Source organism: Hylaeus anthracinus, unplaced genomic scaffold (assembly GCF_026225885.1).
Source record: "Hylaeus anthracinus isolate JK02 unplaced genomic scaffold, UHH_iyHylAnth1.0_haploid 12001, whole genome shotgun sequence".
Lineage (NCBI taxonomy): Eukaryota > Metazoa > Arthropoda > Insecta > Hymenoptera > Colletidae > Hylaeus > Hylaeus anthracinus.
Genome location: NW_026534348.1, coordinates 6,233,853 through 6,251,957, shown reverse-complemented (window position 1 = coordinate 6,251,957; position 18,105 = coordinate 6,233,853). Strand labels below are relative to the sequence as shown.

Here is an 18,105-nt window from a genome sequence, read left to right as displayed (position 1 = left end):
GTTTGGTTATCATGAGAACGCTGGAGCCGGGACCGTAACAAAGTTGGATTGGAGCACATGAAGGTAGTACTTCTGATACTATCATTTATTTTGATTGTTCTGCACAACTATTTCACGCCATCATTTTACTTTAATGATCAGTGATTAAAAAAAAAAAAAAAACAATTTCAATTACCAAATACTGTCGGTACTTTGGGAAAAGTTTTAATCTTTCGTTCCCCTGAAAAGACTTTATATGCAACATACAGTCGAATCGCTGAAGAGGGAAAATCTATGATTTCATTTAATTGTTTCTCTACCAGAAATTCTTTACCTTAATTTCTCTGTAAGATTTATTTAGAGTATTTTATAGAATTTTGTTGAAATATAGATGATACATCAGAAATATTATAAAGCTACTAGAGGTAACCATGATTCTTCATAGACTAAATCATGAAATGCGTGGATAGAATTGAAACAAAGTTTAAGTATTTTTAATATTAGTCAAAATTTGATCAAAGAGTCCCGTAACCGGCTCGTAAATCAATTTTGCTGAAATTGTTCTCTATTATAATACTAAAGCAGCATAGCAAATTAATATATGACTTATGTCATCAAAGAATCTTGTAACCCGCAAGTAAATAAAATTTTATAGACATTTTTCCCCCCCGCAATACCTTCCTTATAAATTATACAATAAAATCACAGGGCAAAATAAGATATTACTTGTATTAAAATATGTATCGTATACAAGGTGTCTACAGGTAAGTTAAAGTCAATTTAAAATAAAAGTAAATTTAAAAAATAAAATTCAGAATAAATGCGCACCAATATAGTGTCACGATGGCCGTAAACAATTATTACAAGTTCAAACTACAAGGTTACGTTCAAAAAATTGAAGGTGACCTTGACATCTTCTTTACAAAGCATATTGGCACTAAAGCAGTTCATACATCGTATGTACTCTTCGAAACGACGCAACTTTTTTATGAAGGAATTTTGTGTACACCAATTGATTGAAAAGTTATTTAAGGTAAAAGAAGTTATTTCTCCTGTATAATAACAAAAACGATTTCTTCAATAGAATACCGTATTCAATATTGTAACAATTTGTTATTAGTCATTTGAAATAACAGATGGTTGAAATAGGTGTTTGAAATAAGATAATATTTAGAATATAGAGCAAAATTTCGATGAAGCGAAGCATTAAAATGGTCTGTATCTCGTGGCCGAGAGTATCATTATTGCAACCATGCGCCACTAGGGCGCAGCTCTTACCGTGGTTGCATACTGCAAACTATACGTAAATAATGTATTTACCTAGACTCGTAACTTTCCACGAGTGGAAAACGATAACGCTATCGAATTAAACGTTACGTATCTTCGACGTCCGCAAAATGAACGTAACCCGTTCACCAACGATATAGAACAGAACCAACCGATATTGTGAATTGCATATCGTAACTACATGACAATCGAAGACGTAAGAACATTCACTGCGACTCTTCAGCTCTTGAATCACTTTACTACAACACCCGGTACGTACGTGTGGGCTTTCTTTCTGTCGACCAGCGAGGGTAAAATCAAAGTTCCTTCTTCCATATTAGAGCAAACGATTATTGTTTCCTTCTCGCCGGAGCGCCACGATTAGACTTAATGACGATTGTGAGAACAAATCGTCCCGGAGGAACGCAATTTGTCTTTCACAAGTGCGAAGGCACGCACTGCTATGCAACATCATGGAAGAGGGAACCAGCTGTTGCAGTCGCATGTTGCCAGTCCGTTCCGCAACCAACGGACGTGAATAATCCATCGACTTGCACGAAAATAATCGCTGATCTACCTCGTTTACGTGCAGGCCTGTGTATTGCCCTAATCGCGTCAATACGACGCAATCGAACAAACGTAAGAGACGAAAGAAACCGATGACGACGGGTAACACGCGCATGTTATTTAATACGGTGTCAGCATTTCATTGGAGAATGAAATCTATATAATTAAAGACCAATCAATGGTCGAAATAATAATATCGGGTTGTCCGGAAAGTTTATGCCTATTTTTAAGAAAAATTCAAAGGCATATTTGAATTTTTATGTATATTTATGGAATTATACATGTACCATTTTGTGCCACAACCATTCCACCTGTTACGGAATGTACACATATTATTTGTTTTCAGCCATTCCGATATATTCAGACCTGTACCGCCTACTAAAAATCGGCATGGACTTTCCAGACAGCCCAATATCTAAATATTATTTAAAACTCTCGATTTTTATCCAAGTCTTCCTATTCGAGCTGCCACTCCAATAAATGTCTCGACGAATATTTCCCAACGAGCTCTTTGAACAGTTTCACAATAACAAGACCCCACAGGTATGCATAATAGAAAATAAACAAGATGAATAATACTAATAATTCAGAGAGTCAGGCGCGAGAGGAGTGCTGGGTCTCTGATTTATGTAATATCATTATTTCTTGAATGTTTAGTCTGTAAGCACGTTGGTAGCTTTAATATATTGGATACCTTACCGAGCGATGAAGTCATTTGAGTGGGTGATACTCTGGATGTTCCGAGAAGTGCACGTTTTTATGCTTAGTTGCAAACATGGTTCTACAGGGTGTGCATAAATAATAATAAAACTTTGAACACGCTGTTGACATTCAGCGACGGAAACAATAACAGGGAGTAATTATACAGAAAATGGTGCTCGACACTGATTTCGATGATTTTTATATGTTATCAAATTCATTATTCGGAAAAACTTTTTCCTATACACATATACAGTGACTCACGAAAGTATTTGAACAATTACTACGAAATACTTTATTAATTACAATAAGTATATTATGTAACACTTATTGAAATATTATTAACACTGTAAAGAAGTATGACTCTGCAGATCATATAGATAAAGATTCAATCGAAATATGTAAACAACAGATTCGAATTATTTCTTGTAAACATAGAAACTGCTGAAGCCACAAAAGTATATGAACAGGTAACTTTTAAATCTTTAATATTTAGTAGGTTCACTTTTGGTACGAATAACATCCTGTAAGCGAGTATGCATACTGTTTACTAACTTTGCTGTAATACTTGTCGAAATAGAATTTCAAACTTCGAGTAACTTTTCTTCTAAACTCGCCGTGGAAGTTATATTAAATCGTTGTGATTCTTTCGCCATGAAACAATTATTTCGTTTTGATTGAAACTTTATCTAAATATATGATCCGCAGAGTCACACCTCCTTACAGTGTTAATAATATTTCCGTGAGTGTTATATAATACAACTATTATAATTAGCAAAGTGTTTCGTAGTAAGTCTTCAAATAGTTTCGTGAGTCACTGTACGAATTCTGTACGTAAATTTCACGAGCAACCTAGACATTTTTCCGTGGTTAATTGAAATCGTACGACCAGGCACCCTACCTGTTCTCAGTTGTAATTTTTCATTAACTCTCGCGGTCTCGCCCACGGTTATAGAAAGTAGTCCAGATTAAGTCTAGCATTTAACAAGCGATTTGTATGCAAACCCGCGCCATTTTCAGCCCGATGGAAATTACGGTTATGATAGAAGTCTCCGTCGATATCTAGAGCGTAGATGAGCAAAAGGACTCCCATGGACTTTGACGCAGACAGTTCTGTTTCCAACTTCTCTGTGTAAAAAGTGAAATGTTTTCGGCGCGTATCAATTGTCGAAATGTCCATGCGAGGTAAACGGTTCACTCGAGCCAAAGACCGTCACAGTCCACGGTTGAAACGGTCGTTGCATTGTTAACTAGGAAGAGAAAGTGAAACGGTAAACAGTACGAACCATTAGTCCGTAGATCCTCGTGGTCGGATTGAAAATGGGAATGGTGTTGGAGCTGGAAGCCGTAGGCCGGAAGCCACGGATTCGGTCCGTTCACCAGGTCCATGTCGACGATTTCGCCCAAGGTCGGTGGCTCCCCCTCGTCATCAGCGGCGGCAACCTCGAGCATCGACGACGATTCCAACGTCGTCGACGTCGTCGTCGTTGTCGTCGCGTTCGTCTCCTGCGTGCTCATCTCCAGCTGTTGGCGACAAAGACGTAGCCAGCTGCGTACGGTGACGCCCAATCATTAACCGCTTCGCCGAGCTGTGAACGTACCTTCCGCTTTTCCTCGGGGACCCTCATACTCTATATCCTTTTTCTTCGTGTCTGTACATCACTCCCTGCTTCCATTTCTGCAAGAAAGAGTACAACCTTCGGTTATCCATAGGCGTATACACCTGGTGCATTCGAACAGTGAATAGGAGAAATAAGGAATACCACGTGTTAGGTTTATCGCGAAAGTTACGAGAGAAATTCATCGGGGAGAAAATGAGCCTCGCAGAAATGTCCAACTTAGCAACTTCGTGAAACAAGGAATAGTTAAATTTAATAGGACCGCGAAGGGTTCAAATCGATGGTTTTAGAATCGAACAGTTCAAATTGATGGACATTATTTCCGTATTCTTCGAATTTTGCTACGGTCGAGAAACTTCTAAAGAGGAAAATTAATTAGTGCACCTTTGTCGAGTTGGTGTGTTGAAGTAAAATAAAATCAAAATAGTACGCCTCGTAGAACTTCCAGCAAAAATCGTCACGCGGTCAAAGAGCTAAATACATAAATATATATGTATTGTTTTTTTTTTTAACTTTACGTTGATATAATTCTCTAACAAAATTTATACTTCTCCGACCCTACCAAATAGAAGACTGCAAAGTAGCAATAACAAGATTGAGAATTGGCCACACGAATCTAACTCATTGTTATAAAGTAACAAAATCACAGCCACCATCGTGCACCTTTTGTGACGAGCGTCCCGCAGTTAAGCATTTAATAGAAGAATGTCAAGGAATACAGCACGATCGCGTAGAGTTCAAACTTTTAAATAATATCAAAACGATTCTCAATAATAGAAACGAATTTCTCAAACTAGTAGATTTATTAACTAAATATGGAATAATGAATAAATTGTAATTGAATTGAAAATATTAACGCGGTCGCTAATAATCCTGTAGTTGATGTGACCTTAAATAAAGTAATAATAATAAAAAAAAAAAAAAAAAAAAAAAATATTTATACTTGGAAAAAAGGAATTAAAGATAAATATTTCGGTAAAGAATTAAACAGAAATATTTTGTCTTTCAGTATTTGACGGTTCAGTCACGTAGCGACTACTGGTTGCCGTAATCGAAATCGTCAGAAGAGACTTTTGTTGGAAGTTTACGAACCGTGGCACCTCGGGAACTTCCAATGGCTCCCGCGAATTCCAAACGCAGGGATTGGTTACCAGGTAATATTATGGAAAATTAACTAGCTGTTTTATAGGTGAAATTTAATGCCAGTTAAAGGGATCGTTACGCGGGGAATAAGGCAGCGATCCCAGTCGTCGGCGTCGGCGTCGTGTGTAACTCCGGGTGACGCAATTTTCCGCTTTACAATAAATAACGTAACCGTGCACCGGTTCGGAGTTATTTACTCTCCATTACCACGCTTAATGGACCAACTGTTGCGAAGAAACGTGGTGTACACCCGTTACCTGACACGACTGCATACGTTTACTACGATCTTGCCCATTACATCTTTGATATAAACAGAATTGCTACAAAAATTGTTTAATTCGTAACTCGATATACAATCATTTACAAGCAGTTATTATAGCAGTAATAATAATTTATGGCATTGCTCTGTAACTTCTGTTTACTTTGTTTTTTTGTTTTTTTTAGATAATAATGTCTCGTATTACGTTTACTGGTATCCTATTATATCGTCTATTTATATTCCGCAGTAAATTTAAATAATCTTTAAATGGAACTACAAACGTAACTATCATTACTACGATCACCTTCGAAACGAAATACTATAATTTTCCGTAGAAAAAGTTAATTTGTTGAAAGTCGGGCGCCAGGTTCACATAGCCTTCGGAGTCACTGTATTCGTTTAAACAGTAATCCACCCATAAAACAATTTGTGTCGTGTATCTCGGCATCCATTGAACTCAATTTCCCCAGGATTTAATTAAAAAACATTACTGGCTTGAAGGAAACGCGTAGGTGTAACGATCAGCCCCAGGGGATCAAGAGGTACCGTATAGATGAGAGATACAGAGGTTTTAACGTTCTTCTCCTATACAGGGTGTACGGTAACATGCAAAATCAACTATAGCAGTGGATTGGGGTCACGAAGACAATGAATTCAGTTCATATAAATATACATATATATCCTATTTGACCTTGTTTTTAAGTCATGTTCATTCTTGTATTCCGATAATTCTACATTTGATCGATTAAACATCAATGTCCTTAGAGGTATTCAATGTAAATACGACGATTAAATGTTTTACTTTTATAAGCAGTATAGCAATAAGATTTATACTGTTCCTTAGTAACCTCCAGTCTTCGAATAGCGTTGCGAAACATTAATTGCAAAGTGATTTAGTACAATGTACGAACATGTATGTATAGTCAAACATATTTACATAAATTTTTAAAAACGTAAGGTATTTCTTTGAGACTCGCTTCTTACATTAAAGTAAATGGAAATATACTCTGCCAGTTTATCTAACGGAATATCTCGTTCAATTACAGAGTTATCAGACATCGTATTATAAAATTTATTTTAAAACGTATTTATGAAACTGTTGATGAAGTATTTCTGCATTCATACAAAACCAATGTTCAAAATTATTAATTGATGAATATATAATAACTACATAAAAAGTATAATTAATTTATAAATCTACGTCATTTTCTTCAATTTACTTGAATAAATAAACACACTCTGATAATCGTACAAAAAATGAAAAACTACCGTTTTTAAAAAGTTTACACATCGTGAATTGCGGATTAATTTCCTTTTGATAAGAAACTTCTGGTTATGTCGTCATTAAACTTTAAATAAAAATAGGGTAAATCGCTTGTTCTTATATCAGTTTCATTAATTTGTAGTCGATTTTCATATTTTACAAACATAACTTGGTTGAGCTGTAAATACAACTTTAAACGACAGTCACGATAAGATGCTTTCACATCGACGATGTAATCGTGTTTATGCGCTCGTGTTGTGATTACAAGGGCGCCTTCACTAAATGAAACTATTTGTACCGGGACAAACTTATCGTTCCCTCAAAGGCAAACGCAACAAACCAGATGACGTGTTTCTCAACAAACGCGTATATCGACGATAAGTTAGGCAACAGTCACGAAGTCACGACTCAAAACAATTGTGCACAACTACAAATATCAATATCGAATGTATAACCACTTCACCTAGGTGCAAGTGATCGAGATTTATTCGTTTGCTCCGATTAGGTCATGCACCATATTATGTCCTAGTTATCCGACGGAAAAATTTCGTGTATTTATATTTCGATAACGAAGCCTCAAATTGCAAAATAGAAAAGAAAATAGGAAAATTTCTCATCCGCACTGACACGAGGGAATCGATCTTGAAAAAATATCCCACGTTAATATAAACACACTCTACATATCGAATGTTAAACACAAACTCTCATTAATTCTTCGATCGAGTCATTAACGACAAATTAATGCAAATGTATGTAACGGGATAATTAGCGATAATTCTATGGAACTTGTTTTCCTTTATAGGAGATCAACAGGTCAGCCTTATGCCAATTTCGTGGGGTAATCGATTGCATGAGTTATTGAAAGACGTCCCATTAAACACATGTTGCTTGTGATTTATGCGTGACGGTGCACTGTACCGTTTCAGACGAGTTGACAAACGATCCTAGACGAGCGAATTCTTCACAGATAAATAGATTATACAGGTCCTATTGTTGTTCACTAGGCCTGCTTGTTTCTTACATTTAATTCAGCTAAGGTTCTTTTCATTCCGAGAGGACGTGTAGAGAATTTGATAATCGTTCTTTGCATTTTTTAATCGAGGGCATTCGAAAGTATCGAAAACATGGTAACAATCGTACAGAGAAGGAACGACTTTTGACCGATAGAAATGTTTGGCCTCGATTACGTTCAATAACGGCTGAGAGAGTAAAATGTGTTGACGAAGTCAACAGAAGCAAGGAGATGCAGTCTTCGAGACTCGCGGCGATCAAGGTTAGCCGAAGCGTAAGCAGCGGTCAAACGAGACGCACAATCTAGAACGCTGATATCGAGACCGGGCACAAGACTTTAATGTTTTCTAAATTGATGTTCTTCCTGCGTCATCACGCTTATGCAATGTACGCGTGCTTTTGATCATATGATTCATTGTTCTAAATCGATGTAGATCTCGTGATATGGATACAACTTTCATTGTACTTCCTGGTTTCATATGTTACAATGAATTAAGAATCTGTGTCTAGTATGTATGTATGTATGTATGTATGTATGTATGTATGCATGTATGTACGTATCGTTTCTTAGGTCATTTCAGATATGCAGCGCGTGCTACATAAAATCGTACACTATACCAGTGGTTTCCTACACACAGTAACTTCCTACAGCCATGTGACGCGAAAATATTTATAATAAGTTAATGATAAGTTAATGTTCCCATTATCATAAAATTAAGATTAAATTATATAACGGGGCTATTCCGAGTCTCTTCTTTTAACGACGTTAGATTGGATGAAAAGTATTATAAAGAAGGAAATTATTTCCTCGCATAATTTGTACCTTTTAATATGTCGTTACGAAGAGTTCTCAACTAATTTATTAAAAAATACGCATTTGATATTCTTCTTGCATAACGTATTATCGAAGTTGATATTTTTTTTAAACTGTCAATACACGATAATTCTATCAAGTGTAACAGAATATCTCATTCAATTACAGAGTTATCAGACATCGTATTATGAAATTTATTTTAAAACGAATTTATGTAAATGTTAACGAAGTATTTCTGCATTCGTACGAAACCAATGTTCAAAATTATTAATTGATGGATATATAATAACTACATAAAAAGTATAATTAATTTATAAATCTACGTCATTTTCTTTAATTCACTCGATTGAATGAACACATTCACTACTGATAACCGTACAAAAAATGAAAACTAACATTTTTAAAAAGTTTACATCGTGGACATTGAAACACACTGACCTAACGGATCATTCACTGTACGTATACGTTTAAATTGAACGCACTGTAGAGATGTTGGAAGTATTGAATGCAAAGAACAATTTTCAATGAATGTTTAAATTTCAACTATCTCTAGTTTAAACGCCATTCTAATGTCATTTGCCAGATGTCCTTGGCCGGGTACTTCAAAGAAAAGGATACGAACTATTTCATTCCGCTTGCCACGTCACACGGGTTTTTTTTACATTACTAAGCGACTGACGCATTACCACTTAATTAAATACAATGTACAGGAGACGAGCATCTCTAAGTACATGAGCAGAGATATGGACAAATTTTTCATGTAGATTATTTTTTCAATAAAAACTACAACGTAAATTGTAAAATGAAATTTTTCACCTTAAAATCAAATTATGATAGACCTCAATTTTTGAATTTTACCACTTTCAATGCCATTAAAGAATATAATATTAGTTAAGTGACATATTTATTTGAAATTTACAAAATTTTACTCAACATAGTTTTCCTTAGTACAGAATTGGATTTCATGTCGAAGAAACAAAATTTTATTTCGATAATTGTTCAATGGTACAAAGCACGATTGCTAAACGTTTTTCATAGTCCTCGTCGATTAAAATTTTACCAATCTCTGTCGATAGAAAAACGAAACGGTAATGATAATGTTATATATTCAACAGATCGTTGAAATTCCGAAACATTAAACGAGCGCTTTGTCACAAATGTCTCTTTTCTTCGACAAGACCGCACAAGAAATCAAGCGTAACCATAACCGGAATTTACAATATACGGTTTTACAACGCAACCTTTAACATGTTCCTATAGGCACTTTCACTTTACATAACTTTGCATAACGCGCTTTGTGTGGCAGATATGTTTAATAATCAGTTAATGCTCGTACGATTAATGTTTATTAGAAAAAAAAAAAAAAAAAAAAAAATAATAATAATCGCTACGTCCATTATTGTGATAGAGATATCTGATTTGCGTCATAAATAAATTAAAGACAATGCTGCACTGGAAATTTTTTTATTTCACGTATCGCGCGAGTCTTTATTTTGCAACTATCGCGCAGAGATAAAATGGAAGTCTCAGAAATAATGAAAGTTTTAGGTTTACACGCTCGTTGAAAAACAATTTCATATCATATCGAGCACGTATTTTCATTATTTAACGTTTATAACCTTGCTACTGATTCTTATTTATCATCAAATTGTTGGATGTTAAAAACGTAATTCCGGCGGACTATAAATACGTACTGAGAGATTTTAAAAAAATAAAATATTATTTTAAAGTCGTACCTATCGTGCGTCAGTAAATGGTTAAAATTAAATATAGAACGAATTGTCAACGAAATACTACGAACGCTCTACTATAGTAGATATTCGCATAAGATAAAATTACTATTATTAAAATACAGGGTTTCTATTTAGTGTATACAAAAATAAATTCTCCGTACTTTGATATTAATAATTCTATATATTTTTAATGGACTTGTTGAGCCTAGAGCAAGGAAGAAGGATTCAAATTTATTATATCAACAGCTACTTTTAAAATTTATGTATTTCAAATTTAGTGACACCTTTATTGTCCCGATCACACGTCCTAAAGTAGACAAATTAGGTATCACTTGGAGGGCCTTAATTCAAAGTTGCGCTTTTTCGGGGTTCCTGTCTCCCCTCTTCAATTTCCGGTTCGGAAGTTACCAATCATTCTGTGTTACAACTGTGTCAATGTGAATATATATGTACGAATACGAAATTGAATACTTCTTAGAAACATTTAACAGAGATATGGTTACTAGTTAATTTGTAATACATATTTAAGAAAAAGAAAAATCAATCAATTCATATAACATAATAAGTGGAGCGTAAGATAGGAATTCTCAAGTTTAGAATGGTATCCAGAAAACTTCTAAGAAGTGTTTACTAAGAAAAACAAAAAATTGGTTGTATGACTCTTTATTAAATTGATTTTTTCTACTTTTTTTCCAACAAGTAGGTAACATTTTTTCGTTTTAAATGTAAATTAATTTCTTCCAAAATCCTTCGATCAGGGACCCGCTAGTCTAACATATTCTCCAAATCTACCTTTATCTTTGTTTTCGGGTATACCAGTTTGGAGAAATCTTGCTCACCCCAAACAAAATGGCCACCCACGCATAAACCTTTTTTTAAAACAAAAATTTCTTTATAGTTCTTTAAAATATATTTTGTTATATATTTACATTTCATTCATAAAAATTATTATCTAATACCTTACAAAACGCACACACACACACACACACACACACACACACACACACACACACACACATACACACACAAGAAAGTCTGCCAACTCAATAAACTTGAACGCCAATACATTTATCAAACTCAGCCAACGATTTATCGAGCTATCGCAATAAAAACAACGCGAGACGTCACAATAGAAGAAAGAAGGGTAATGAACGACAATATGTCCTCACCCTCCTTCGCCGCCATACCCAATGAAATAAAACGTCTCGACTCTACGCACACTTCCCCGTGACAGCTGTCAAAAGTGTCGAAGCGTCCGCACGCAAACGCTGGCGCGAGGGAGACCGTTCGAAGAAGAAAGATAGAAAGGACGAAGGAAAACGAGGACAGAAAGGGAGAAGACCGCAGAGCGGTGGACGCTCGCGTAAACACGCAAGCTGTTACGAACGAGAAGGAAGTAACGTATTAAGGATGTATCCTGAATTAGGTCTAAAAAAAGCGGTTTTTTGTGAATTTTTTTTAGGATGGAAACCAATCATTAATTCTATCGAACTTTTTATCCTATTTTCATACATATTTAAGTAGCCTGTAGAAATTTTTTCAACAGGAAATATTCAAATTGAATCGACTGTGACGCACATTTGTAGAGCACCTCACAATTCAAACCTCCTATCGGTGGGAAAGGTGCGGGTCGTAATTTTGGTTTGACATAAAAAAACCAAAAGAAATTTTCATTTTCATACATGTTTCTTCTATGTGAAGTAAACAAATTCATACAAAAAAATTTTCTAAAAAAATTCACGAAAAATCGCTTCTCTTAGACCTAATTCAGGATACCCCCTTAAGGTTCAAAGATGTGTTCGATTCGTATACAAAACTCGTGATTCCATACAAGGGTTCGTATTTCATTTGGAATCGAAACGACGAGAATCCATTCGCCGAAAAGTTCAGTCACACGAAAGCGATTCGAGAAATCGTTTATCTGGATTACCAACTGTACCACGCGAAAACTTTGAAATCGTTAGATTAGGTCGGTGTATCTATATTTAGCACATTACAAAAGAGAGAGTTAAGTAGAAATTAAGTGGTAAATTGATCAGTGTTTACAGGGACGGCTCAAGGTACAGGCTTCAAGGAGTACAGAGACCTCTGGCAGTTCGAGGGTCTCCAGAGACTAAGTAAATAGTTATTTCATCTGTGACAGACGAATCATAGTAAACACTTGGAAGTTTTCTATTCTTCGAAGAATTCGATTTATATGTTTGTAATAAACATACTATTTATGATAAAAGGGAATACTGCATTGTATACATATAGCGGGTGTAACGTTTAATGTATCTTTATTGTGACGAAACCGTTGTTACAAACTGGTTATTGCACGAAACAGTGGGTGTAGAATGTATTCGTGCGCCGATCAATTTCCCAAAAATCATTTGTGCGAAATTGTAGTTAAGAAACTAACCAATGATATTTTACGTATTCTTGGAAATCTCTAAGATAGATATAGTCCAAACAACATTTACTAGTTAATATAATTCGTGAAATTAACAAAAAGATGCGAAAAGTGGGTGAAAGTATAGAAGCAATGAGTATTTGTACGATTCTTATGACGAACCATTTACAGTAGAGTTCGTAATGTAAATGCATTAGTTTATTAATGTGTTATTAATTAGAAAACATCAAATTTCCAGTTAAGTACTTTTAAAGAAGGCTCTAATAGAAGAATAGAAGATCTCACTTCTTATTAACTTCTAACTAATAATTTAGTTAATTTAATGCTTAGAGGAGTTGCAATAATTATAATGTTGCAATTTTACAAAGTTTTTTTTGGAAATTGATCGGTGTACGAATACTTTCCACACCCACTGTACGTGCTTATTCAATGGTGTGAATTTGATAAATAATAAATTTTGCACAACGTGCAATGATGCACCATATGAGTAACGGTACACCATATGAATACAACTGACAAATACTGCTGTCTAGCAACGATGCTTAACGAGGGATGAATAATCTCGTGTGCTTTCCAATCATTTTTAACCGCAAAAAGAAAAAAGTGATCCGCGTGAAATTTAAAAAGAATGAAAAACCCGAAATCCGCATTTTACCGGAAGCTGGACTATTCGATCAAACAGGTGCCGTTTTGCTGGTTAACTGTGAAACATTTCATTCTATAGTTGAAATTCTGATTGGGGATCGCACAATTATCCATGTTTGGATGAATCACGAATCAATTCTCAACTGAGACATGTAAACTCGCTGTCGGTAATCGTACATACACGAATTCTTGGCGAAATTATTCAAGGAAGATTAATTTTGGAGAAAATCGATTCGAGATCAAAGATCCCTAGGATAGAAAGGGAAGATCGTGAAGAGGTGGGACGCTCGGCGTAAACACACCAAGAGTCTTACGAGCTGTTACAAGCGAGAAGGAAGTAACGTATTAAGGATAAAGAAAGAGAGAAAGAAGGTTAGAACCGCACAGTGAATTCCGAGTGCGACGGCGCGGCGGTGAATACCTGTCAGCGCGCATTCCACGGTCCCAACAGCGTGCTCTCGTCTCTCGTCGTTTATAACCACTAGACTTTTGCCTTCCTAACGGCAAGGACTGGCCACCGGTAGCACTCACAAACACACGACGCACACACCGTGTTTAACTCCGTGGAGACGGTATTTAAACGCACACACTATAGCCCTTCGCGGTCCGAAAAAAAACGTATCACTTGCCACGGTAGCCGGGTGAATCGCGTGCTGCTCGCGGCGCGAACATGGCGCACACAATTCTCACGCGTTCACCATGGAGAAATGCACAAACTCGGTGAACAATGAAAGGGGACCCTCCGCGATGGAAGGAGGAACCACGGTGAAACGTTTGCGAACAATGGAACGTGACTTAAGGACACCGGAGAGCGCGAGAGCCAGCTTTACACCGCAGGGTAAATACTAGAACAAAACTCGCCGCTTTCGCTCGCGATGCGCGGCTCTGCTGGCCAATCCCCACCCGCGCAACGTCGCCACGTGGTACACCGCTCGGCCAATCAGAGACTGGTTACGCGGGGCCCCCCCCGGACGTGTTCGTAAAGCCGGCTTCGCTACCGATCAGTTCCTTCTCTTCTTCTGTTGTACCTTGTACCGATTTAACGTTCGAGACGTGCGTCGCGAACATACGCGAGATACGAGAGACTCGTCCGCGTCCTTTTGCCGATATTCTTAATCATTCTTAACCCTGCGTTGCTTGCTCGTCGCGGTGACCAGTGACGGTACTCGCTTTGTTCAGTTTTTTGCGTTCCTACAGCGATGGATCGCGATGAAATCTAGGCCTGGGACTTATCATTTGTATTCAACAAGTGATCGAATAATATTAGAATTGCTAAATATTCGAACCCTTTACACCCGACGACATTTTTCATGTCTATATACAGTGAGTTACAAAATTATTAACACACACACAGCTGGCAATCCCATGAAATTGTTATTATTTTAAAGTGTACAATTTTACACTTCCTAAAAGAATACGTATAGAGATTAGGAATTGAAATAAAATCTAACAAATTAAATTTGTAAATCTCGATGGCAACTGCTAGCCGACTCTCAACTGCAAAGGGTTAATAATTTATATACCTTTTATTTTTTAATGGTATAACTTTTAAAATGTATGAATATTTAAAGTTTTAATAATTTTTCATACATCTGTTATGAAATATAATATATAAATATATACAAAATATAAAATACAAAATATAAATTTATAAATATATTTATAAAATATACGAATTTCCCAACTTTTATCATTTTAATATACACTCTCTATAAACTGATACGTGGAAATTTACAACTTTTTATGCTCTTTGTATGTACCTTTTATCAACTTACACGAGGACCTCGTTCATATTATTAGGTTGTCCCGAAAGTCTCTTTCGCGAGTTGCACTCGATTATTTTATGTGGTCGGGTTTATATAAATAAACAATCTAATTTCATAGATATTCATGTTGTAACAGTAATGGAGCAAAATGAATCATGTATTACTTATTAATAAAGCGAAAGAAACTTTTGGGACAACCTAATACATCTGTACATACAAATTTCTTTATATTACATTCTGTTATTTTTGAATACAGAGATATGTACTCGATACGGACAAAAATATAGTTCGAAATGAAGTAAACATAAATAAATTGTTCTGTATATTCTAAAACCTACGTTGCATAATTTCTATGATAATATCCAACAAGTAAATACCTCTGCCGTTATTATTCTGTAATTTCACTATGTTAACAAATTTCTGTAATTTCCAAAACGTCAATATTTTAACATAATGTATATCTAGCAAAATGAATCGAATCGATAACGATGCGACTTTTTATCGCAACCCGTGTAATTGATGAGTACAATGTGCAAGAAAAGGATTGCGATAGGATCATATGGAAGATCGATTAAAATATCTTTGCGCCCAGGGTATGGACACCAAAGAAACTTTGTAAATTCGCCTGCAGGGACACGGATAACTTACCAATCCCCTGACCCACACCGCGTCGGTACGTAACGCAAGATTCACCGCGACGCCGACGATACCGGATACCATACATCCATAAAATTTCCTCGTGATCGGTCAATTCTCTCACGCCTGACCCTCGCTCGTGTACTTAGCTGTTTATCTTGCGCAGATACAAAGAGACGCGCAAACGTATTACACTTCCGCTGGCGTCTGCGTCGATTTCCTTTGAGAAATGCCATTTCCTTGTCAGAACGTTTCTCTTGTTATCGCCAACTTGCCTTTTGTGATTTGTAGTTCCTTGCGTATGTGTGTAACCGTAACCGTCGGTGCGTTGCTTACATAGGTTCGCAGACGCGACGGCCGTGCGGGCAGTTGGAAACATAATCGTCGAGTGCTGTCTCGATGCTCAACCAATACAATCAACTTAATTGATACGATGATTTGTTCAAAGAGTAAAGTCAGACGTCTCGAAAGGGGGATTACTCATACCCGTTTTACAATTACGTTTCTCAACAGAAAAAAACGTAGCGAAGAAACGAATGTAACCGTTGCTGTACTTGGATATGAATCGATGATGGATAGATACTATTTCCAGTATGCTTAACCCTTTGACTGCGGAGGGCGTATATATACGCCCTTGAGAAATAAGCTCCGAGAAATGTTTGTATTGGTTAAATTAATTTAAAAAAAATATATCAGCTTATAGGGGATGATGGGATGAAAATTTTTTATATTTACAGTTTATTCATAGGACGCTTAGTTTCGAAAATAAAAATTGAAAGGTTAAAAGTTCGTTGCAAAAATTGAATTTCAGAAAAATGGTCTTCTAAGATTTTTAATTCTTATCTCTGAAACTAAACGTCCTATGAACAAACTGTAAATATATAAAAGTTTCGTCTTATCATCGTCTATGAGATAATATTTTTTAATATATCGACAAACAAGTAATTGTCGACTGACCATGCTTTCATTTTCTCCATTTCAAATGTAATCGAATTCATAGAGAAATGCTTCTCTACGTTCTTAATTTCTATTTTAGAGACTAAACGTCTTATGAATGAACTGTAATTATAAAAAAGTTTCGTCTTATAATTTCCTATAAACTGATATTTTATTTAAATTCAGACCTCTACGTCACTTGGAATTTCTAGCAAAGATCGTCCCGCAGTCAAAGGGTTATTTCATTTTAGCCCATTATCGCACGTACTGCGATAAAATAAACACGATATGTATGAAGTAGTTAAACAGTAAAAGATAGGACACTGAAGTGCAAAGAGGAGGGGTGGGGATAGTGTGACTTTATACGAATCTAACCTCAATTTTTGTATTTTTAAATAAACATTTCGAATAACGAATATAAGATGAACGGCATATTATCCGTCACTCGTTAAATAAAAAGGCTGCACTTTACTTTGGCGGACTTACAGTATTTAAGTTTCTTTCACATAATCCTGTAGATTTTGTCGAAAAAAATCCGGAAATGCCAGTTTTAAGGCGAGGAATCGTGGCATTTTACCGAATTTGACTGACACTTTCGACGCCATATTGTCTTGGAGTTATACCCTGTCGGTAAGACAGATTCTCGGTGGTGGCGGACTACATTATGTACGACTTTTATATTGTTATGACTATTTTTGAAAACTGTCATATTTCGAATTAATAGAGTTGATCTGGGTCTATTTTCTCGGGGAGGAGGAGAGGGGGGAGGGGCGCCCTAGAGTACAAATTCAACTTTTGAATTGCCTGACAAATACGGTAAAAAGGTTCATCTTTAACTGCTCATAACTTCCGAGCCAGTGGATTCCTCGCCTGAAAACTAGCATTTTTGGATTCCACTCGCCGAACTCTACAAGCTTATGTAAAAAAAAAAACTTGAAAATGTTAGGTCCGCCAAAGTAAAGCTTAACCAATAAAAATACAATTATATATTCCAGCATAAAGAAATAAAAGTGTTTCATTTATTCCCTGTTAATCAGACAACAAGTTCTCTTCGTCACTGCTCTCTGTTCTCTACCTCGAAACGACACAACGACAGATCGATAGGGTACGTGGATCCCAGTCACCCAGTCACCGAAACGAACGACAGGCGTCTCTGAATTCGACTCGGAGAGATCGCAGAATCTGTCCCGCGTTTGGTTTGTGTGTGCCGACCACGACGAGTGTGTAACGGGCCACTGGCCGGTGGAATTAGTTTCTTTTTTTGAGGCAGGTCACTGACACCGAACGGCGATGGATTGACGCCGCGGGGTCAAGTTCTACGCTTCTATGTACGCTGTCGACAGAGCTTCGCGTTTAAAGGTATCGTTCGAGCATTC

General features: G+C 36.3%; 1 protein-coding gene and 1 long non-coding RNA gene across 10 annotated transcripts in view; one reads left to right on the top strand and one right to left on the bottom strand.

Moving 5' to 3' along the window:
* Nucleotides 1–14,247, bottom strand: part of LOC128890891 (uncharacterized) — a 98,889-nt gene extending 84,642 nt beyond the window's left edge. For 3 of the 8 annotated variants that reach the window (XM_054149871.1, XM_054149869.1, XM_054149870.1), the window contains exons 1-2: nt 13,813–14,242; nt 3,798–4,189 (exon numbers count right to left, since the gene is read on the bottom strand). In XM_054149871.1, coding sequence (XP_054005846.1) covers nt 3,798–4,029 — 232 coding nt within the window. In that variant the 5' untranslated portion in view covers nt 4,030–4,189; nt 13,813–14,242. Of the gene's footprint in view, nt 1–3,797; nt 4,190–13,812 lie in introns of all 8 variants that reach the window. The other 5 variants (XM_054149864.1, XM_054149868.1, XM_054149867.1 and 2 more) reach the window with 3 other exon arrangements.
* LOC128890894 (uncharacterized) lies at nt 594–6,405 on the top strand. Of its 2 annotated transcripts, XR_008460703.1 has the most exons (4): nt 594–1,517; nt 1,587–1,884; nt 2,159–2,355; nt 5,140–6,405. It is a non-coding gene; the product is annotated as an uncharacterized LOC128890894 (long non-coding RNA). The 2 variants fall into 2 exon arrangements; XR_008460702.1 differs by having other exon boundaries at nt 1,587–2,355.
* Nucleotides 14,248–18,105: the final 3,858 nt, after the last annotated feature.